Source organism: Amblyomma maculatum, chromosome 4 (genome assembly GCF_055883805.1).
Source record: "Amblyomma maculatum isolate TAMU_Amacu chromosome 4, ASM5588380v1, whole genome shotgun sequence".
In the NCBI taxonomy this organism is placed as follows: domain Eukaryota; kingdom Metazoa; phylum Arthropoda; class Arachnida; order Ixodida; family Ixodidae; genus Amblyomma; species Amblyomma maculatum.
The window spans coordinates 75,066,278-75,090,436 of record NC_139347.1 but is presented as its reverse complement, the minus strand read 5'-3'; the positions used below and the strand labels follow the sequence as shown (position 1 = coordinate 75,090,436).

Sequence of the window (24,159 nt, the reverse complement as noted above, 5' to 3'; positions counted from 1 at the left end):
TTCACTAGGCTCGTCAACACCGCTCTTCGCGTGAGCCGGCGCCCCAAATTTGCCACTTCTGGGCATGCACGAAACCGAGTGACGCCATGCGTGGCGCAGGTGGCCGCCGTCTCCTGACTACGAAGCCTGACCTTCCGCCGCCGCCGCGCGCTCCTGCGCATGTGCGCCGCCGCTTCTCCTCCTCGATAAGGCGCGCTTGCTCATACTCATAGATGCTCATAGAACAGGCGCAGACACTCGCCATGGAAGAAAAAGCAACTGTCGGACGGCGCAGAAACACCGATCCAGAAGTGGTAGATGGGGAGTTGGCTAAAAAGCAGCGAAGATATGAAAAGCGCTAGGCTAGACGAGCGGCTGAAACGCCAGAAGTACGAGAGGAACGATTTTCGCTTCGAGATATCCAGGCTTAACATTCGCTAAGTCACAGGTAATTTTCTGTGGCATCCCACTGACCTTACACAATGACGTCACATCTCAACGTCGACATAACTACGTCGCTATTCTACGGGACTGGAAGTGGGGTACCACGTGACCGGAAGTCAGGTATCACGTGATCACTTTGGACGTCGCCATTACTCCGGTTGTGTATTTCGATGTCCGAATGACTTAATTGGCTCTAATTAACTAATGATAACGCGCACCAAATTTTTCCCTGGCGACATCTTGTCATTCTCTATCGACTACAACCCTTCTCTCTTTCTTATCTCCCCTACTTCGACGCAATCCTGGCGACAAAGTTCTGGTGACAAAACTCTTAAAACATAGCCACCTAATGTTTACGCATTAATTTTTAACAGCTGGGCATCTTTAACGTACACCGACATAACACAGCACACAAAAACTTAAACACGGACACCACTCCGTTTCACCTTCATCGAAATTCGCAGTCGCCGGTGGTCCGGTTCTCCGCTGCGGTGGTGCAGTGGTTAAGATGCCCGACTACTGTGCCGGGGTACCCTGGTTCGATCCTGACCGCCGGCGGCTGCAAATTGTGTGTGCGTGCGTGTGTGCGTGTATGTGTGTGTGTGCGCGTGTGCGTGCGTGTGCGTGCGTGTGCGTGCGTGTGCGTGCGTGTGTGCGCGCGCCAGCTAGATGTAACCAATCTTTTAAAGAATACTGTGAGCGCGAGCCTAGTGGCACCAATTCAGTGCTGTTCAGAGTCGCCTATGCTGATCTGCCGTATTTTTCGTTCACCTAAGTTAATTAATTGGTAAAAACTAATTAGCTTTTTTAATTGCTGCCTTGAGAGAAGTAGTGTCAGTGCAAAAGTTGTAGGTCTTTTCGAAAAATGGCTAGCTACGTTATTTGCAGCACGTTTACGTCTTTCTATTTATAGTTCAAAAAATGATGCGTGACCAGCTGTTATTTTAAATCATTCGCCAAGTGTGTACAACCAGCTTCATCATAGATTTTGTTATCTCGGACGCGTCTCGGGGCTTTGAAGTGGCGCTATAGTCCTGAGGAAGCTTTTGTTTTTTCTTTATTGCGCCAGGAGTCGTTTTCGGCTGGTAAAATTCACTTTACGTATATATAATAGTTTGATGGAAATAACGTAGCTAGCCGTTTTTCGAGAAGAGCTACAACTTTTGCACTAGCACTTTTACACTCAAGCCAATAATAAATACAGCTAATTAGTCTTACTAAGGAATTAACATCTATGAACGAAAAAATACTGTGGAATAGCATGGGCCACTCTGAATTGCTCTTAATTGGTTTGACTGTGCTAAAACCTTGGTTACATTTCACCCAACACATACACACACTAGTAAAAAAAATCTATGGGTCCAATAGGGAATTTTCCAACTGAAATGAACTGGTCAAAATCCAATTGTGTTTTCGCCACCCATTGTGCCTGACGATTTAATATGAATTGGTGCTTCCAATTGGAAATGTGACTACCAAATGGTTCACCAATTGAACTCAAATTGCATACCCGTTGAGCCCAAATGGCTTGAACTCACATAGCTGGAAAAAAAAATGGAGATGCAATTTCAATATTTTCTGTCGAGGAGTTACAAGAGCCGACTTTTTATACAAGACTGAAATTACAAGTTTTTACAGAAATCATGGGACAAGTAAGTGTCACACTCACGGAACTAACACAGATTCAATGTATATATCCATAGGGTACTTTGCAGAGACCTATATACTCCATTTGTTGAAAAGTACTGCTGGGACCAGTGACACATCTCTGTTATCCAGATTTAACTTATTTAATTATATGCCTGCACTTACAGTGGACACGATAAAATCAATTAATAAGATTAAGCGGCATATACTTTCTATAAGAAATTAAATTTTTCACTGTTGTCTCTTTCTAGAGGTATGTGTATATGTGCATATCTCAGTTAAGGATATCACTGACGACTTTCACGATTCGGAATGTTCCCTTTGGACCAAATAGAACCAATCGGAAGCCCAGTTGGAAGCCCAATTAGTTTTCACTCCCAATTGAGAAGACCAATTGGTTTCGTGACTCCCGATTGGGATTGAGGAAACCAATTGGGCGTCCCAATTGGGAGTGAAGAAACCAACTGGGCATCCCAATTGGGATTGAAGGAACCCATTGGACTTTCCAATTGGGAGTGAAGAAACCAGTTGGGTTGAGCAGGACCCATTGGACAAACCATTTGGGATTAGCAGAACCAATTCAATCTGATCGGTCGTGCCAATCTTCAGGGTAGAATTGAGAATCTTCAAATCTACCCTGAAGAAGGACGGTCCACCGTCCGAAACTGTTTTTAGAATAAAATAGATAATCGGGAAAGTTGTGTGACATCCTATATATATATATATATATATATATATATATATATATATATATATATATATATATATATATATATATATATATGAAGGAAAGAAGCCAACAGTTGGCGAGGCCAAGGAAAGCGTTGGGGATGGCACTTTTATGTCTTTTTTTAATATTTGCTTAGATAATCACAGAAATTAGTGATGTTATCTGTTTAGGGGAAGATAATTAAACACAAAGTAGAAGAAAAAACAACGTGCCGATGGTGGGATCCGAACCCACGACCTCCGAATATCGCGTCCGGTGCTCTTCCAACTGAGCTACATCGGCCGCTGTCCCTCCTGCTACTTGCTTGGGTATTTATGTTGTCTGTATGCGAACCTTGAGAGCGTTCACCAGCGCCACCCTCAGCCATAGCGGCGGACGTAGAACGTCCTTTGTTACCGCCAGCGTCACGTAGAACGTGATCAAGAGCGAGGGCGAAAGCTGTGCTAGAACCCTCTTACGCTACCTATGGCTTCAAGACTGCCAGAACCGAGACCCCCGTAAGCTACAAGCAGATCAATTAAGGGGAAATGAGGGTGCTCGTTATAATACATGAAGGAAAGAAGCCAACAGTTGGCGAGGCCAAGGAAAGCGTTGGGGATGGCACTTTTATGTCTTTTTTTAATATTTGCTTAGATAATCACAGAAATTAGTGATGTTATCTGTTTAGGGGAAGATAATTAAACACAAAGTAGAAGAAAAAACAACGTGCCGATGGTGGGATCGGCACCATCGGCACGTTGTTTTTTCTTCTACTTTGTGTTTAATTATCTTCCCCTAAACAGATAACATCACTAATTTCTGTGATTATCTAAGCAAATATTAAAAAAAGACATAAAAGTGCCATCCCCAACGCTTTCCTTGGCCTCGCCAACTGTTGGCTTCTTTCCTTCATGTATTATAACGAGCACCCTCATTTCCCCTTAATTGATCTGCTTATATATATATATATATATATATATATATATATATATATATATATATATATATATATATATATATATATATATATATATATATATAATGAATAATTTAATAACCTAAAGTGGTTCAGAAACTGAAATAAAAATGTTTGTCGAGGATAGTCAGCCGAAGTTCATGTTATTTTGCAGTGATTTTTTTTTTAACTAAATCTTACTCTTTCATTTCACGCAGGGTTCGGCAAGTTTTGTCCGAAATCGCGATTTCCGCGCACGTCCCGCTCATCTCAGGCGTGCTCCGCACGGTTCGGCTTTGCCGCAGCGTAAGCGAAGCAACGCTGTCGCCATGACAACCAGCAGGAGCCACCAAGGCGGCGCTCGTGCAGTTTCCTCCAAATACTCTCAAACCAGACTCTGCGAGCAAGACGATGAAAAGAAAAATACGCAGCAGATCCTCGAACGCAGGCGCCACGCTTCGCCTGTTGCCGGCAGTGCGTTCTCCGCCGAGTGTTTTGGATTTTGTTTTTTCGACACCAAGAGCCGGCGGAGGTTATCGCGCTCCCGCGTTTCCCGCAAGCGCCAAGCGGCGGCTTTCTGGCAGTGCTTAGCGGAGACGAAGTCGGACGCGATCCAGAAACAAGCATAATACGGGCAGTGCTCGAAACGAAACGACGTCCACGACCACTCGTTGGGCTGGGAGCAGCAACCGCGATCGAAGATGGTTGTCGCTGCTTCGATGTCGCGCTACGCCGACGTGCAGCAGAGGGTCCAGATGCGCGTCGGATTTCCTTGAAAGCAGCCGCCACTCGGGCGTCTCTTGTGAACGGCTCAAAGGGCCCAGCGCTCACAGTGAGCGGCGAGTGATCGGGCTTGCGCGATCCGGCAATGCGTCCAGCTTACGACGACTTGGGTCGTGCACAAGGTAGGCGGTGGTTTTGTTGAACGTAACCTCTCGTCAGTTATTTTGCTTTCTCTTCTTCACGTAGCTCAACGTCTCTATTGGCTGCCCCCACCGTAGTGGCAAGCTTCGACACCCTAAAAATACGCTGAACGTTGCAAAATGGGAGTAGTTTCCCGTGAATCTACTCAGCAGCTGTTAACTCTCCTGCGGTTTAGGATTCGGATGTACAGACTGAGGCTTATCGTTAGCCCGTGAATCGTTTGCTACTGCTGTTAAATCTTGTCAGAACACCGTGGTTAAATTAAAATTTTATTCCGGCGCGTATTTGTCAAGGCGTTCGGTTTCATCATCATGCTAATTACTGAACGCAGCACGATCGATTTTTCGTTTCCAATCTCTGTCATCGACATACGGCCTTAACAAGAAGCACTTCATTTTTGGACGGCTTTTAACATGCGTATATGTATACTGTTCAGGTTGCACTCCTCCTCACTCTTTTAAAGTTTTAAGCGTGCGTTAAGTCGTGTTCTGAGCGTACATGTTAAACCCGCGGCCAACATGCCTTTCTCCACTGCATTTACTGTACTGCAGTGCATGGATGCTTCCTCTGGAGAAGGAGAATAAAGAATATTTGAAATATTATATAGCACAGAAAAGCCATATGGTTTCCCTCACCTCGGGTGCCTTATTGAGATGAATGAAACTCGGCATGCTGCTGTGAAGCTCCAGTCTTTTCGGCTCATCCTCACGAAGGAGCCAGCTTCTCAAAACAAGCTTTGCTTTTAAACAGGTATAACGCACCAAGGACTGCTTTTTGCGAAACCTTTGTTTTTCGAAAGAACGGCCTGCTTAGAGTAGAGTTCTGCTAAGTTTAGAGTATTTCGCTGGTGTTGAGCTGTGGTCTGCATGATTTTCTGCATGATTCGCTCGACGAGTGCAGTGGAAAAAGATTGTGAAATTATTTTTTTTTTTTTGAAGAAATGGGCAGGGTCGTAATATATAGCCATAATTATATGTAAAGAGTAAAAGAAACGCTAGAATATTTTGTGTTCCTAGAACTCTTGTCCAAATTCCTACTGAATACAATCATCTTCAGCTTTAGTATGGAGGCTTGCATATTTTCTAACACCTGTGTGATTTGCACACCTGTGTGATAAGATGTGTAGGCAGCAAATATACTTGTATGTCGCTTCATATAAGTCCTGGAGGTTAATAATATATTATGTGTAAGCTGCAGATCCTTTAGGTCCTAGAAGTTAATGATATTTGTGCGCATCATTGGTATGGGTTATTTCAGTGAAAACTGGTGTGATCTAGACATGGCATGCACCCTCAAGTTACATGTGGTGTTTACAATTTCGTACCTCTTGTTTGTTCCCGCGGTAAAAGGCTGTCATACAATTTCATTCGTTGATCGCTTTCTATGCTTATCGAGCCTGACAGATATGTGAGGGTGCCTTTTTTATGTGCTACCAGGCTTGTGGGGTGATAAGCAGGACAGTGATAATTTTCAGAGAGTTTACCTTGGACTTATCAGAAAACCTCTTCATCTCGCATAGGGCTCTCGGCTTGTTTGCCCATTTCTTGCTGTGTAAGACGCAGTTGCATGCCGTGTTCTCGTCTGATGAACTCTGCCAGGGAATGGGCTGTGCTTGCTGCAAGCCATCACAGTGACATAGCTCATTCCGTGTAATTCACTGACTGACCAGTCTTTTTCTTGTCTCTCCCGGTGTTTGTCTGTGTGTGTAAAAAACATAAGCCATTCATCATGCAAGCCCCCGAGCATGTTCCGATGCTAGGCTTTGCCTCCAGTTCAGCTGGTAAGACAGCACTCTCCTATGCTGTGGGCTGCTGTTGTTGGTGTCCTGTCTGGCTGCCTGTTGCTTCTTTGTATGTGTGCCACTTATAGTTTGCTAGCTTTTAAATGTGAAACTTGTCTCTTTATGTGTGAGCTGTTTCCTTCGTTCATCGTTTGAAGCTCTGGTTTGCACTCACGCATGCTGTAATCGACCTTACTCACCAGATTCATTTTTATTCTAGCTGCATAAACATCATATTATTAGAATAGTCCCACATATACAGCACCAGAGTGTGGCAATCTGGATGTCCTCCTAATGATTACATTGGCCCCATAATTTCACTTTTGTGTTGTTATAGACTGACCTGCTGCGCACTGAGGTTTGTTGCGAAGCACTTCTTCTACAGGTTGAATGACCACTCTCTTTTCATTCCAGTAGTACTCGCAGCTGTTTCCCCTGCCCTTTTTCTTCTCTCCTTCTGTGCTGAATGGCTGTGTAGATGTCCTTTGTGCTTTTGTGAAGTACCTCTCTCCATTTGCTGTTTTCTGTATTCGGTGCTCTCGATGTTGTGCGAGATTTTCTTGCACTTAACAACGTATTGTGATTAGGCTGCCTTGTGCATTGCTGACATTTGTAGGAAATTGCCGCACTTTGCTTGATGCGTGGGTAGTGATGCATTGCATACCTTTGCAGACGTACATTCTTTGTGAAAGGATGTAGTTCTTAATCATTTCAAGATATGGAGCCCTTGACTTTTCCAATGAATATAAAAAAAAAAGCGAAAAGATTCTGTCTCTGGCTGCTGCCTTAATTAAAGAAATGCCATAAAGTGACCTTCGTTCAAAATCGCAAGATCTGTTTCTGTCTCAAGGATAGGGTGTGTGCCTTTCTCTGACGTTGACTATGTGGGGCGTGTCTTGGAATGGTACATGCTTTTTCTGACTTGTCACATCTCGGAGATTTTATCCCCGTTTCGAATAAATGGGAACATTAGGCCATTACATTTCTGGTGGCCTATTACACTGTTAGGTGCACATGCCAGCAGCTTCTGGGTTTAATGGGATTTAAACATATTGTTTTAGTAATTTGTAATATTTTTTAGGCTATACAGCATTGTCATTTCGAGCCATGATTCAGGCTCTAGCACTGATTGAGGGGAACATATTTTAACTTTCATTTTAAATTATGCACTTGAAGCAAGTTTGTAATTACGTCAAGGTCCGTTTGCAAAGACTGACAGTTTCCTTGCTACCCCTTGCATATTTAAACATTATCCTATCTATCGAGTATGCCAGGTAGCATAGTTCATAGTTTCTTCACTACAGCAAAAAATTCCTGTGAGCCGGTAGGGTCACAGTTGGTTGGTTGGTTTGTGGGGTTTACCGTCCCAAAGCGACCCAGGCTGAGAGACGCCGTAGTGGAGGACTCCGGAAATTTCGACCACCTGGAGTTCTTTAACGTGCACTGACATCGCACAGCACGCGGGCGCCTTGCTTTTCGCCTCCGCCGAAAAGTGGCCGGCAAGGCCGGGATTTAGTATGAGATTAGTGCATTAGCCTAAGTTTGAACTTCTAGCACTCATTCTCCACCACTGTGTGGAGAATGAATGCTAGAAGTTGAGACTTTGTGACTGAAGTACAGAGATAGTCTTTAACTCCAGCGAGCAGCGCATCTGTTGCACAATGGGGAACCAATCTCGTCTGCTGTCATTCAGGAAGTTGACAGGTTGATGGCTGCATGACCTAGACATATTTGCTCAAGTTATTGTGTATGCCTATCTGCCTTAAACCACGTATCTGCTCACCGAGAGCCCAAGCTGCCTGACTGCACTCTATTCAAAGAGAATGCGCTTGCGTCTGCTGTCAGCAGCGAGATTTATGTTGCACGATGCGTGTTATTTACGGCCTGGATCACTGTTGTGCTTACCCACAGTTTCCTCTTGCGGCCGGCACAGCTGTGCTCAAGGGGAGTCTGTTGCGCGTCAAGCATGTCTTGTGGTGCTGCATCGTCTTTGTTGTTGCAGTGGTGCGGAGGTGGAGGTTATTGTTACTTATCTTTAGCTGCCATGGAAGTCGAGATAGCTGTCTGCAATTACCTTCCAGATTTTTTAATTTAATTTATCCGGTGGCATTCGTTTAAGTTATAAACAAACTATGGTAGTCCTGTATCCTTTCTGTTTTTTTTTTAACATTTCTTCATAATTTGAAGAAAGTATCGCTTTTATATTATACTCCGGAGCTTGGGCTTTTTCTGAATGATGCATGCTTGAATAGCTCATAAACTGCTTCTAGTATCCTTGCATAACACTTTTTTTTTTTTTTGTTGAAGAGTGCATTGCTCATGCATGGACAAACTAACATTTCATTGGGGCTTTTTGCTCTCTGCGTGGTTCTGTTAGTGGTGATTTTATCAGTTGATTCAAAACCAAAAAGTGGTTTAGACATTGCACGTGCTGAAAGGTTCATCTTGGCATGCAACCTTCTTTCAAAATGATGAGCTTGGCATATGCTAGTATACATCTAGTTACTATTTGCTTCACGTTATCAAACCAGCTTGCCATTTTGTGTAGCCGTTCAGACTGCTGCTGTTATCAGACAGATCGAGACTATTCTTACTGCTGGTAAAGAAGTCTTCAGAACATTATGTACTTTTGAGAGAACGGTATTTTTATGTTTTTAAAGAACAGCATGTATAATAGCTGTGTCATCCAGTACTTTCCTGAGAGCCTGAAACTTGAAAATTTCTTCAAGGACTGTGCAACGAATTCTCAAAAGGAAAATGATAGAGGTTACTATGCTAGGACAAGTTGAAGAAACAGTGGGTAAAAAAAAGATCATGGGTGAAAGGATTTAATGATACCCTACCTACATTCAAGATGGGGAAATGGACTTTGATGGGACTTGTAATGTTGAGAACACAACTGGCACTTTGTTAGGGATTCCAGAGTGGATTAGGGAAAAGTGGATTCCAAGTGGCAAAAGACATAGGTGAAAGTGGCATAGAAACAGGTCGCGAGATAAGATGGGGTGAGGTTTGTTGGGTTGGGTGTTTATGGCTCGTGTAGGACAGGGTTAACCGGATATTAATAAAAAAGGCCTTTGCCCTCCAGCCAGCAAAGCAGGCCTGGTGGTTTTGATGATGACACTTTTTTTTTTCTTGGCTGTGGGAGACTTCACTACCAACCTAAATGTGTTGAAGGTTCTCACTGCAGCTTGATTACTTGTGCTTTTGACATGGTGAATGGCAGAGTGTTAAGAACACATTTAGAGGCTTTGGTCTGGTTCCCACCATTGTTCATTGGGTCATTGCTTCGTCTTTTATTTTTTATTTATCCAGAAAGCAGAAAAACCTAGGCTGTAGTGATGCTCACTTCTTAAATTTATTGATGGCATCCCTTTACCACTATTAAATATTGTATGGCATCCCTTTACCACTATTAAATATTGTATGGCTTGCTGCCTATGTATTTCCTTGCTTTGAAGCTTGTTTATAATAATGTGGAGTGTATCTCGCATTAATCGAACCAAGTCATAACAAGACTTACAACTGACCTAGTTACTACAAATATTATACAACTCATAAAGGTGAAGTGTTCGGTCTGATGGAATGGCAGTAGAAGCATCGTGACTAGTTCTTTCTGGTTTAACTTGAAAATGGACAGAATATATGAGTGCTTTGAGAGTAGGAGCCCTCCTAAATAGTTTTCCTCCTGTTTAGATCTTGCATTCTGCAACTTCGACTTCAACATAAAGTCATGTGCATTGCTACACACTGCCGCAGCCTATTTATAAGCTGGCTCTTGCCTCCTGCAGTAGATTAATTAAATAGGATTGACATTTTGTGTAATGCAATAGGTGTACTTGGTGACATAAACAGGTGGATTACAGAAACCTATAAATGCTATGCAACCAGAAGCATTTATCACTTTCTATGCTATACCACTTTTCAAAGTAGGCAGCGAACAAATGGAAGCATTTTTTTTAACTACAGTGTTCTGTGTCATACACTGCTTAATGCTTTTGCACTCAGTTTACAAATTACATCCCTGGTTATCTTCTTTCATTCCTGTTGTACAGGCATGTTAAACTGCTACATTGATATGCATCATATGTGTCACAGATTATCATCATTTCTCACGTGACATTTATTTTATTTTATGGGTTATGTAAATGCAGTGTTGTTATCTTGCTAATGGGTCAGTGTCGGGCTGTTTTGTACAAAAATTTTATGTTGCATAAGGTTTCTCAAAGTGACAGCTCGTAGTTGTAATATTTCAGCAGTACTAGTTAGAACTGAGTTGTATACCACGTGAGTGCATTGACCTGGACTGTTACGGTATGTCCTGTAAAAGGAGGCTCGCAGACTGTTGCAGCCTGTGGCCTTTACTATATACATTGTTTGGCTAGAATTTTGTTATTAGTTTATAGAGAGTGCATTTTGGTGGTTGGGGTAGAATATATTGTTAAAGGCAACACTTAGGTGCTATTCTTGAGTTGTTTTTCTTTCAAATGCTTCTTGTGCAGAAGCAAGCCTTATGGAACGGTTAGAGATTAATCACAGCTGCTTCTTGTCTGCATGTTTAATCATTATACTTAGTATTCGTATGTGGTACACTTCTCTGAAAGTAGCTTAAGCTCAGCCAACCTGTGGCCAGTACAGAAATTGAATATGTATGCTAGAATTTTTCGTAGTCTGTGATATGGATGTATACGAAGTTCAGAATACCTCTGTTTATTTTTCGTTATGTTTTTCTATTTGTTGGGCACACTGCAGAAGAGGATGACAAGACGTCGGGAGCAAGTGAACACCATGAGACGGGTGAGCACCGCACAATACACCTCAATAGGCCACAGAAGCAAAAGTACTGCTCCAACGGCATCACGTGAGTTTCTTGAACGTCTTTATTTGTTGCTTCTGTTTATATAGTCTCAGTAAGTGACTGGCTTGTTGTATTGTGGCCAAAAATGACCTTTTTCTAGCGCAAAAATGTTGTTGGAAGGCCTGTACAGTTACCGTAAAACACAGAGAAAGTGCCCCTCTATTCTACTCAAAGGATAAATCAAGCAAAATATGAGGGAGCGAGAGGGGGGCTTGTTGCATGTGTTCAAGATGGGGACTGAAGAAAATAATGGCCACTGAAAGTATGCAACGCAGCCTGCACTGTTTTAGCAAAACTGATTTGCGGAAACTTTCGTTGCGATCTTTGCCTTTTTAAAAAGTCACTGTCAAAACTATTAAGGTATATCCCTGGAGTGGACTCCCATCCAAAAATGAGGTCAGAACCTTCATTCTTCAGCTTTTCTTGGTCTTCGGGAAAACTGTGCCAATCTCGGCTGGCCAATCATGTAGTTTCCCAATCTGAGTCCGTTGAATGTGCATGGCTTTTTACTTTTAGTCCCATTTGCAGACTTTTTGAGATCTAGCTTGAACTCAAGAGACGTTCAATATACGTTCTTACCTTGACACCATCAAGCAGTAAAACGGCAGCCGGATGAAGTGGGCGAAAAGAACGCTCCCACGTTGGCTTGGATACATATGTGCACTCGAAGAAAAAATTTCAAAAAGATACTTTTCTTCAGAACCTGCAGGGTGGGGTTACTTGGTAGTAGATGGATATGTGAGATTTGCAGAAAAAGAGGGGGGGTGCTGACACGTGAGGGGGCGATTACGCAGTATTTTACAGTGAGACAGTTTAGATTTGAGCAGTGACGACTTAATGGGGTTAAAACCATAATCGCGAGGCTTATTTATGGCCTCTTTTATTGAAGGCTTTGATGGTAACCTTGAACGCAATGCATAGGTTTTTGAAAAAGGTGACAATACATGCACCGACTTCAAACATCACCGCAGGGTGAAAAGTTGTTTAAGCGTCTTTTATAACTGCTGAGGTCGATGCCTGAGCACGCCTTAGTAAAATGCCTCTGAGAACCAATCGGGCTTATATCAACAGATTACTGCAGTCTGATGACAAGGACACTAATTCAGCGGAAAGCCGAGCTTTCATAATATCTAGAAAAAGCCAGAAAACTTGTCACTGGAGAATTTCGCAAGTTAACTGCGGTGTGTCGGCACTATTTTCTGGCACTGTACCCAGAGGTTAGGCTATAGTACCATTCACTCCTAAACTCTACAGAGTCCATTGTGGTGTAGCTGTCACAAATTTGAATCTAGTGGTGGGATGTTTCTTAAGCACCTTTTCTTCAGCTATGTGTCCTTTAGCTGCAATATGAACACCTGTGTGCCCTGGAAGAGCTGTAGAATCAAAGTTTACTAAATATAAAGCTTGTATAGGGTTGCCGTCAGCATCTCTTTAAAGAAAACAGTTGGTAACTTGACACACATGAGAGGAAAATAGTTTCAGAGGAATGGAAAATAAGATAATGGCACAGTTTAAGTAAATATGACATTAACAATGAAATTAACAGTTCAAATTACCTGAAAGCAACACGGATTAAAAATAACGAGCTTTCATGCCCTTCGCCCTGTTGCACTGTACACAGTAATCGTAATGACGTAACTAGTCCACACTTTCTTCTCAATGAATTCCACTGAAGGGTTAACGTAGAGAGGATGTGATAAGTTGATATTAAACAGGGTGCATCTAACAGCAAAGTAGTAATTTTAGCTTGATTTCTGTCTACTTGTGTATAGATAGTGTTTGAGCATAAGTATACTGTACTGTAGAGTGATAGTCTCTTCTTCATATTGAGCATGTCAGTCTTTTTGCTTCTGTCGCTCATCTGACATACAGCTGAACAGTTCTGTTGGTTGTGTGTTCAAAACGGCCAGTGCAGGAAGCTACCTTGTCATTATAGTTGTTGTTGTAGTGCTGCCTATATGGTGAGTTTCTTTCTTTTTCGTTCCCCCTTTAGGACTGCGAAATATAACATCATCTCCTTTTTTCCCAAGTTCCTGTTTGAACAGTTTCGTCGATACGCCAATGTGTTCTTCCTCTTCATTGCCCTTTTGCAGGTAAGCTACCATGACGACCATTGTCGTTTAGATTTGCTCGTAATTAATAGCAAATAAATGGGCACATTGTCAAGCCTAAAAAAAAAAATAGAGAGGCAAGGGAACAACTTGATTTCCAGGGCCTGTACGGCTTCCTTGTTCACAGTGGTGGCTGACCGACAAGTACAGACATGCATGCATGCACACTGAGAGAGAGAATACACTCGTGATTTGACAGATTGTCACGAATTTTCCACATTGGACACTTGTGTCATTTTGTTCAACTAGAGCAGGCTCCGGATGCCAGGCCATGCGACTTTATTCTTGATGATAATCGCACGAAGAGCATCTTTGCTTTGACGGGCACATCTCTAATGACAGAAATCTACTTTCCCCCTCCTCTGGTTCAATCGCATGCGCTGTGCCGCAGTGCCATTGTGAGTGACATTTTTTTTTTTAACTCATCCACTGCGCAAGTTATTTTCAATGATCACAAATCTAAATCTCAAGCTGTTGTTTCTGTCACGGGCTGCCTCATTCTTACGCCTTATTTGGCTGAATTGGAGTTCATTTGCAGTGTTAGCTCTCTGTGTGGTTATCACTGGGCTGCTGGCCATCCTTACTTTATAGTGAAAGATGTGATCTCCCAATGGAAAGTGAATGACTTCATAATCATCATCATCACGCACTCACTGTCGAAGCCACAGCAGCATTTAATGGGCATTATCTGTCACCGAAAATTTGTGCCACTATGAGCATTCAATGTTCTTTTTTATTATTTGGACACAAAGTGGCGTGAGTGCCTTTTGTGGCAAAATTGCAACAGAATGAAAATTGAAAATATCTAGCCGCAGTAGCGCAGTGGTTAGGACGCTAGACCGCTGTGTCCAAGGGTGCAGGATTGAATCCCAGCTTCAGTGGTCACTTTTAGATGAAGGCAAAAAGCGAGGTGCCCGTTATAAAGAAACCCATGTGGCCAAAATTTCTGGAGTCTTCCACAACGGCGTGGCTCACAGCCTGAGTCGCTTTGGGATGTTAAACCCCTTAAAGGGACAGAACACTGGCCAAAATATGTCATGAGATTATGGTGGAGATAAAAAGACCTTGCCTCATATAGTACAGATTGAGCACTGCAATGTCAAAGAAAAGTGGCTTTACAATTTTAATTTGCCATCAAAAATCGCATAAAAGCAACTGATGCGCTATTTAGTGGAGAAACTTTATTACTTTCAGTGTAGTACCCCACGTGACTACATGCCAGTAAAATATCGCTGATTTTCGTAACTGCACACAATTCTTTTTTCTTCTGGGAGTGCTTGTCATAACTTATTATATTTTTCGCTCTCTCCAGTGTGTCCTAAAATAAAAACCACCCGTCCTTTCGCACCTCAAGAGGCATGCTTTCAGGTTTTGCCACTAGGTGGCACCACTGTGTTTGGAATTCTGTGAATGAAACGATAGGGCCCACTAAAACTTTCGTCGATGAGGCGTGCGTTATCGTGCCGCAACAGCATTGAGTCTGAAACCAAAAAGGACGTTGCTCCACTAAAAAAAATTCTGATTACTATCTGGTAAATGAAATTTATATTTGTTTTCGGTACGTTTTTTTTCGTCCACCACCAGTCGTCATTGCGGTCGCTGCTCATGGTTTCCAGCATCGGACTACATAAAAACGGGCACATGCACTGATCGAAAAATGTTCTACAGCGTTTCTACCAAAACCGTTATGGAATCGAACATTTTAGACATCAATCTTTCCATTGCGCCGGAAAAAATTCGAGGCCTTAATTCCAGTGTTCTGTTCCTTTAAACCAATATGAAACTTAACACGTAGCCTTTGCCGAAAATAAGCAGAGGTCAGAGGCTGAGCGATCAAAAGCAACTTTTGATTGATGAGGAGTCGTGGAACAGTTGCTGGCAAGCACTCATAGAATGCGAGCTGTTTATAAGCTTCATACAGCTGCCTTACATATTTTCGTCACTTTCTGCTGAATTCTCTTCTGTCTACCATGGTTACAGTACTGATTTCCCAACTGAATCAGCGGCACAACTTAAAAAAAAAAAATTATGCTTTCCTTTCTATTGACTGCTGGCTTCCTTCATATGTATATCAAAATGAGCATCTCGTTTATTTACCTTTATTTTACTAACAGCAGCTTTTGCATTTTAAAACTACGCCTGATAAAATTGTGTTTTAACACTGACTTGCACTGAGGCTTCCTTTGTAAGTGCATGTGGTAAGGTGAAGGTTAAATATTGCTGAATGAAAAAAATTGCTTGACATTTTGGTGCCCATACGAGGGCCTTGTTTACATTGAGCAGTTTATTATATCGATTAACATTTCGACTTTAATCCACATTTCCAGCCAGATTGTTTTCCTTCAAAGCCTTGGTTTCATTGAATAAGTTTATGTGCCATGAATTCAAGTTCTTGGCATCGTGCTGGCATCGGATTTTCTCAGACAATATGAAGGGGTGCATTTTCAGAAAAGAGCTGCATGCTGAAAAAAATCGGTCCTAGTAATAGTGTCTTATACTGGCACATATAGTGTCATAAATAAATAAACCCACATTTTTCTTGTATTTCGCTTTTGCTTCATGCTCTGTACAGGTCTTGCAACCTTTGTAGATTTTGCAGCTGTTTCATTGAGCGTTTAGGCTCTGTCTCGGTAGCTTTGAAGTTGAACCGGTGTTTTTTGGTTTGGTGCGCAAAATCTGGATATATTTATATTATGTTTGTCAATTTTTCCTTGCAGCAAATCCCAAATGTATCACCAACAGGTCGCTACACAACAGCGGTTCCCCTTCTCTTTATTCTTGCTGTCTCTGCACTCAAAGAAATTGTGGAGGACTTTGTGAGTTTGCATTATTTTTCTTTGTAGTCTCTGATCAATGCATGCCTTTTTTTTTTTTTTTTTTAAGTTCAGCCTTGGCCAAAAGTCTTCAGGCCACGTAGCTTGGTTTTCAACCATGTAGCAGGGTGCTTGCAGTACCCTAGCAAGGTCTAATTCTCTGTAGGTCGAGAAGAAAACTTGTCCTCACTTTTCGAGACATTTGAGAGCGTTTCTTGGCTCATAAATGGTGTGAGCAGAGGGCATTGGCAGAGCACGTCAGCAAAGTGTTCATTGCATGGATTAATGCAATGTGGTGAAACCTCTTTAAAAGAGACACTCAAGGGACTCGAAAAAGATGTCTCTTGTAACTTGGGGTTGGACTTTTCAGTTTAAACCGAAAAGCAGTGATAAAGGTACGCCGAAAGCATTTTAAAAGGTTCGGTTTAAACCGAAAAAAGTCAGTAGCGGTTGAGGGTTTTGAGGCATTGTTCATGGCCTCGCGAATGGGGAGAGAATGGCAGCCATGCTTCCCGACCCTCATAAACATATCAAGCGTCCGAGGATGGGTGCCTGCAGCAAGGCAGGAACTTCGAGGGGCGGAGGACATACCAGAGCATTTGCAGCGCAAGTGCTTCCAGGAAATCGCGAAGACCAGAACCCGCCAGTTTCTTGCCACGTGACACTTCTCAGAAACAAGCTGAGAGACGCGCATTTGATTTTAAGTGATTTGGGTTATCGAAAAATTTGGTTGTAATGAATAATATTTCAGTTATTCCTTTGTCTAACATGTGAATTTGTTTTAAATATGCTTTTTGCAATAACACTAATTTTTATCACGACAATAGAATTTTCTTCCAGAAGCTTAGCTGTATATGTGACCAACTGTGCATTAAATAAAAGTGCATAAAACAACATGCAAGGAAAGAAAATCCAAAATGAACACTACGTCACTTTTAACTGTAGACGGATGGCTCTTATCTCACCGGAAAAAAAAACGATATTTCTTCAGCACAAAATAATATTAGACAAAAAGAACGGAAGTTCTGCTTGCAAATAAAAGCTGAAAAAAGTCAACTGAATTCTCTGAAAATAAAACTAAAAACTCCAACCCCTACTTGTAACCAAGGTTTCCTGTAACCAAAATTTTTTACTAACTCGTATGTGCGGCAGTGTAGATTCCCTTAGTTAAATTCTATTCCATATCAGTATCCTGTTTTGTTAGAATACGTCAGGAACCAAGGAGGAGTGCCTGCTTCCTCTCGATTGGGAGGTCGAAATGTCCCGGCTGTAAGTATGGCCAATTTAGTGGTGACCTCCAAATTGGGACGGGCCACCCCCAAAACTTGGCCCCGTGGACCCCCAGGCCCCCCAAATTAGACCTTGTCGTAATTTGACCAAAATCGATGTCTAACCTAATTCAAGTGTGGCCAATTCAGTGGCGACCACCAAATTGGGATGGGCAACCCCCAAATTTTGGTCCCCTGGATCACCGAAAGTTGAGCTCATTAGAATGTGACCAAAACCGGTCTCTGACCTTATTCGAGTATGGCTAACTCAGTGGTGGTTTCCAAGCTTAGGTGAGCCACCCAATATTTGCCTTCCCTGGACCCCAAAATTTGACTTCATCTGAATTTGACTGAAATCGGTCTCTAATCTAATTTGAAAAATGGCCAACTCAGTGGAGACTTACGAATATAGGTGGGCCATCACGAAAATTTGGCCCCCCTGGAGGCCTGAAATTTTACTTCATCCGAATTCGACCAGTAGAAACGGCAACTAAGCAACGGTACTGAGCAACAAAATGCAGAACTCGCAACCCCTGCACGGAACTCGCCATGCTTTTGCATTTCTGCGTGAAAGCAGACTTAAGTGGACAGCTGTAATTTTTTTTTGTCTTTTGTTATACGCCTAGTGCACTACAAAGCTCAGAAGTAAGCTGCATGGCCTGAAGACTTTGATCCAGAGTGTACATACATGGGTCTATTTAATTTGTTGGCAGTGTATTTGTATCCAGTATATTTAGATGCATACTAACAATGCAGCGTGATGTGTTGGTAATAGTAGCAGTTGTCTGAAGGATTTACTGAATAGTAACAGTGACAATGCTGCATACGGAAGAAGAAAGAAATATGTTCTCTGTACCTGTGGCAAATTATTGAAATTGTCCAAATTAAATGCATTTATTTATCTATGATTATCTGACGTGTTTGTTACCTTCTCTTTAGTTTTCAGGCTTTTGCCTAATTACTATTTCATTTTTTTCTGGTTTCAGAAACGACACTTAGCAGATGATGCCATCAACAATAGTATAGTGCTAGGTAAGCAGAAAAGCATGCTCGTTGCACACGTTAAAACTGCCTCTTGTTTTTTTTTTTTTTTTTGCTTACTTGTGTAATGATGTATTCCTACCTGTTGTTGCAACATTTAGAATGTTTAATTGAAAGGAGCTTACTCGTTCAAAGGCTAACGATATGCTCCAGTGACTGAATGTTTAAATTTTTATGAAAACAACATTTTGGGCTGCTAAAGGCACCTTTTTAGCTTGTTCAGTGATGTCAAAGGTCATGCTAGGTTCAATCATCTACACATTTCCATTTGTTTTGAGACTACTAGGTACATTTTGTTGCATTTCTGGATTAGCTTTATTATTTTTATTGCGAAAGCATTACTACGACAGCCAAAGCAAGACCTTGAGTGGCCGCAGCTATGCCATGAAGAGGCGTAGCACCGTGAAGAAGCATAGCTACGGTCTCCTTCTAAAAAAATCAGCCTGCCATGACATTTGAATTTACATTACCTCTATCCCACGGCCAGTAGCTGCCAACTCGGGTTGCTCCTTTCATATGAGAAGGTGATATCAGAATCAACCTGCCAGAGCCGTTTGCATCCTCGTTACCCCTACGACACGCAGGCACATCCATACGGCTTGGTTGAAGCGTGACTTTATATATGGGCTGGTAGCTTACGCTCTCGTGTCATACCCTTAAAGGATGAGCTTAAGTGCCCTCAATAATGTAGCACCTTACACTGATAGGGCTTGATAGGGGAATAATGTAGCAGGTAAAAGAAGCTTCCGCCGTTGCTTTTGCAATTCAACTAGGGTTAACCAGAGCTAAACTGCAACAAATTTTTGACATGGTGACATGTAAAGCGTGTCTTTTAAACTAACCAGCACTCTAATTTTAATTCATCCGTAAGGAGGACCATTTTCTCAAGAAAATAACGAAAGGTGGATGATGAGGGTAATGATCATTGCAGTTCATAAGCTTTTGTTGACCAGGCACTAACTGTGTTGTACCTTTTCAGCTCTTCGGGATGGGGAATGGAAAGGAATCAGGTGGAACCAGGTCGTGGTGGGCGACTTTCTCAAGATCACCAGCGGGCAGTTTTTTCCAGCTGACTTGGTCCTTTTGTCTTCAAGGTATAGCCATTTCATGCTTCTCCCATGTTAGGTAATCTCTTTTCAGAAACTATGAAAAGTGCTCATTTGATGGCCTACATCATGGGAGCGGTACTCGTGCCATGTTGAGAATAATGGAGTCTTCTATTGCATGCGATGCGAGGGGACCCGTGATATTTTGGCATTACTTTCCACACAGTGCAGAGAAGTGTTTAACAAAGGATAGTTAGTACGAATTGGTGAATCAAGAGAGGTTCAAGCTACACTCGACAAGTTTTATTGAAGCGTTAGAGGAGGCTGCCTTGACTGAGACCGCGAAGCTCCAATGAGGACTCCTGGAATGGAAATACCTAGTACAAAGCTGCTTATGATGCAGCATTTGTGTTTGTGTTAGTTGTGCCAGTGACGTAACCGCATACATAAATTTCTGTTTGCACGCAGCGAACCACAAGGAATGTGCTACATCGAAACTGCGAACCTTGATGGTGAAACAAACCTCAAGATAAGGCAGGTAAGAAATGCAGAAGTAGTATCCTGCTGGGACCATGCGAGCCAAGTTTGGCCATTTATGGTTTTGCCCACCACTTTTTTTTTTCTGTAGGGTCTGACTCAGACAGCTGGAATGCTTACAACCAAGAGTCTCGTTGAGCTGCAAGGCTATGTGGAGTGTGAATTGCCAAATCGCCACCTGTACGAATTCACAGGCAACATTCGTATCACCAATCCCAAGTGAGTTTGGATTCCCCAGTTGCCTGATGAGCCTTATGCGTTGGCTGGCGTGTGCACGCTGGTTAACTGTTGTCACAAACTGCTTTGGCCAACGGCTGCCAGGCACAAGCCGTGGAGGCACAGGGCTGCTTTACGCCAGCTCCTGACCTCAGAGTCAGCATTGACAACAGAATTTACTTGACCGGTCTGCCTATGTAGGGTTCACGTGTGTCGGTGCATTGATGAATTAGAAGAAATTCCAAGGGTGCAGAGAATATACAAGTCATTTAATTATTAGCAGGTAGAACAAAGTTAAGAATTAAAAGAACAAGGGTGAGACACAAAGTGTAGGCAAACTCAAAACGCGACAAACAGTGCAAACACAAAACCAATCTTAATCAATTAGACAAATAAAGCGTAAAATTTGTGATGGCAGCAAGATAGGACAAGAAAAGGAAAGTTATATGGATAGTCAGACACGGTGAAAGATGGCTGTCGATGGGGCGCTGGCTCGAAGGCGTCCTTACTCGATGCGAGGAGGGCCACGCACACGACGCCTGCACTTTGGCCCTTAGCGCGCCGCAGACGCACCACACACCCACTTCCACTGCATGCCTTAGAACGACTGTCTGGTACACGCCCGTTATTCGGGGGCTCGGCGCTCTTGCGCTACGTGTGGACTTAGTCCGTGCACAGAGCGGCGGTAAATGACCGAAAACGGAGGGGACTCTGATCTCTGGAAACTTCCCTCCGGATTAGTAATATATCAAGCTCAAGTCCTCGCGCTGAGTGTACGTGCATCTGCAGCATACGGTGTCAAAATAAGGTTGTTGGCGGTGGTCTGTGCCAACTGTGCTGCAGTACTGCTATCTCCTTGGCTGCTTCACAAATGCAGCTGTGTATAAAGATTTGATGTTGGAAAAGGTTGAGGGTCACTGGAGAAGGGGTAGGCAGCGAACGCGACGGTTAGATGACATCCTAGAGGCGCTGCAGATGAAGTTATGTGATGCTAGGAAGATAGTGAGAGACCGGAAAGCGTGGCGTGATATGGTCCATTGGGTCACGAAGAGTCGGACACGACTGAACGACTGAACAACAACAACATAATGGCCGCTACCTGACGGTGTGTCGGTGGAGGGCAAGTCCTTGTATGTAACCATTTTTAATTTCGCATAGAAAAGAAGAAGAAAGGTTGTCTGCATTTGTGTTGGGATTTTGATATGCAAGGCCTCGTTGCAGTGAGAAAGTTCCCAATCATTTTTTGAACATTCGAAATAAGCGTACGTGGCTTCACACATCTTGGTAAACTCAGGTGTTAACATAAAAAGCTGTGCCCTCTTTCTTCAGGACAGTGTAAGTCTTATCTTTCGAAAATGTTTACAGTGCCTGCTCTTCTGATGCATATTGCAGGAAAGCATTGGCTTTTGTTAAAGCAGATTTTATTTTTATTTTTTTTGTCCCGCCGAATTTACAGAACCCATCATGTTATCGCCTTTCTACAAAGACGACAATAGCCCGAGACAACCAGTAGTTTTCCCTTCACATGTAGCTTTTCTGTTGTTATGCCCATTTGCACAAATATTCTCATTATTATCGCAGTGTGTGCAGATCTTTTTGGTGGTAATTTGACAGCCACGTACGTTACATTAAAGCCACTAATCCTCCCAATTTTCTGCTACTGAAAGATAAACAGGATAAACAGTATGATCACCAGCTGTCATGCCTTGTCATCGTTGCTAAGGAAATCCTACGTTCAAAGTGCCTCTTAAGTGAGGACACTGGAATCAAACTGCTTCCCTTTTTGTTGAGAGTACTACCTCTACACCACTAAGGATCATTTGTTCATTGCGGTAGTTTAGGGGACCTATGCTGCCGCCTCATATCGCTGAGTAGACAGCAGCCGCATATTACATGCAGCAGCTCTTGGTTAAAACTAAGACCATTAATTAGCGCCACTAAGTGGCTCTACTACTTAAGTTTACCACTTAACACCACTAACTAGCACTGCTGGTTAGTGCTACACTAATTAGGGTGATCACTTATCAACAATGCATAATGCCCATATGACAGTGCTATCGTGCAAACTCTTAAGGATACTTAAGTATCCCCTAATAGCTTCTTAACGTATAATCTCTGCAAAGGTAATCGCATCTAACTTTGTGTTCCAGGGCCTCAGTGTTTGTCAGTTCATCATTTTGTTGTCAGAGCGGAGCTTTCAAAATCACCACAGCATAATGTTTATTGTGTTTGACAAGGTAAGACAGCAGTTGTGGCAGGTAACTGGCCTCAGTAGCCACATGCTGTTTACTGCTATAGTCGTACACTACTAAAAAAGAACCGTAGATGCCGCCCAGGGGAGCCGATTAATTTTCATGATGCCGCGGTTGATTCGATTAAGCCACGGCAGACCCCTTTTTCATCGGCCGCAACCTGTATTATCACACTAATGGGTTCAAGGGGATTGATCATCAACGTCATGAGAGTCGGTCATCGCCATTGGCTGTATGGGGAGTCCTTCAAGAGCCAAAAGTCGCTCTTTCTCTTCGGTTCTATTTGACCGTAGCGGTTGATAGTTTGTCATAAATGCTGTAGAGATGTTGAGATAGTGATAGCAAAAACTGCTTGGATTTAAATGGACGTGCTCTTAATATTTCTGCTCTTGTGTGCCATCGAGAGCAAGAATGATTAGTAAGATGCTTTAGTGGCTCACTAGCTACATCAAAAGAGGTAGTGTGGGGTAGTAGAGCAGGGTGCCAGGTTTTGATGATGCTTTTCTGCGTCTTCCTAAGGCCTCCAAAAACAACTCCTCTGAGCCCCGACCAGATCCTCCTTCGCGGTGCCATGTTGAAGAACACAACGTGGGCATTTGGTGAGTGGTTCTTGGTGGCCACAATGTAACCGTGACTGCTTCATTTCTGCACATGATGTGGTAGTGACCGTGCTGTTCTTTTCCTTTTTGTTCTCTAATCGCAGGTATAGTCATCTACACAGGCCATGAAACTAAGCTTATGATGGTCGGTGTGTTTCTTTCTTCGGGACATGAAACATGTTTGATGGAAATTCTTGGCAGTTGAATGCAACATTTTTCTTTTGATCCTTTTCAACAGAACTCTACTGCCGCCCCGTTGAAACGGTCTACTGTTGATAAAGTCACCAACACCCAGGTGTGTGTGTGCTTTTTGCACTAGATTTGATTTAGGGAACATGTAATATTCTCCGTAGGAGCGTGTTAAATCCTGTCTTGCACCATTCTGAATCATACGCTCTAAAATTTACTTGTATGGCAAGGGTTCAAATTTTTGCTCTCCGTGTTAGCAAAAATGCATTGAAAGATTCAATAATGTTCAACCTTTCTGTTCTTCTAAACGTATAGTTCCGAACTGTGTTTGCATTTTAGTCGCTGAAGAAATAAAGGAAGAAATATCAACACTTTATTAATCATAGCAAGCTGAACTAAACACAATGCTAAACAATGTTGAAAAGCAACTCTAACATTCTTTCTACCTCCTAGAATTTTACTGAAATTTTCATTGTGCAATCTTCATAGTTTCCTGGCCCTTGTGACAGGTTTTGCTGTAAGGTACTTTTTTTTTTTTGCAGTGAAAATGAATTTTAAAACGTCTATTTTTGTGGTCTCAGTTGGAAAGATTTATACATGTAAATTTGCATGTGTGATGTCACTAGATACCTGGCCGTTGATATTCACTCAGCTTTTGCTGAAGGACAGAATTTCAAGCCTGCGTGTGATCATTTCAGACAAGTGATGACCTACGCATCGGTTACCCTTGCTGGTTTTATGACAGTGTCCACAGCGTCATAGGCTGGTCCGCATCACGTCATTGTTTGGTC

The 24,159-nt window shown here is 42.6% G+C and overlaps 1 protein-coding gene across 6 annotated transcripts in view; it reads left to right on the top strand.

The window, feature by feature from the left end:
* ATP8A (ATPase phospholipid transporting 8A1) overlaps positions 1-24,159 on the top strand; it is a 125,571-nt gene that overhangs the window by 65,019 nt on the left and 36,393 nt on the right. For 4 of the 6 annotated variants that reach the window (XM_084601969.1, XM_084601968.1, XM_084601972.1 and 1 more), the window contains 10 exons: positions 11,191-11,299; positions 13,290-13,389; positions 16,125-16,223; positions 18,475-18,520; positions 19,509-19,623; positions 20,044-20,113; positions 20,204-20,331; positions 23,100-23,179; positions 23,284-23,324; positions 23,418-23,474. In XM_084601969.1, coding sequence (XP_084458095.1) covers positions 11,191-11,299; positions 13,290-13,389; positions 16,125-16,223; positions 18,475-18,520; positions 19,509-19,623; positions 20,044-20,113; positions 20,204-20,331; positions 23,100-23,179; positions 23,284-23,324; positions 23,418-23,474 — 845 coding nt within the window. Of the gene's footprint in view, positions 1-4,135; positions 4,640-6,377; positions 6,439-11,190; positions 11,300-13,289; positions 13,390-16,124; positions 16,224-18,474; positions 18,521-19,508; positions 19,624-20,043; positions 20,114-20,203; positions 20,332-23,099; positions 23,180-23,283; positions 23,325-23,417; positions 23,475-24,159 lie in introns of those variants that run through there. The other 2 variants (XM_084601970.1, XM_084601971.1) reach the window with 2 other exon arrangements.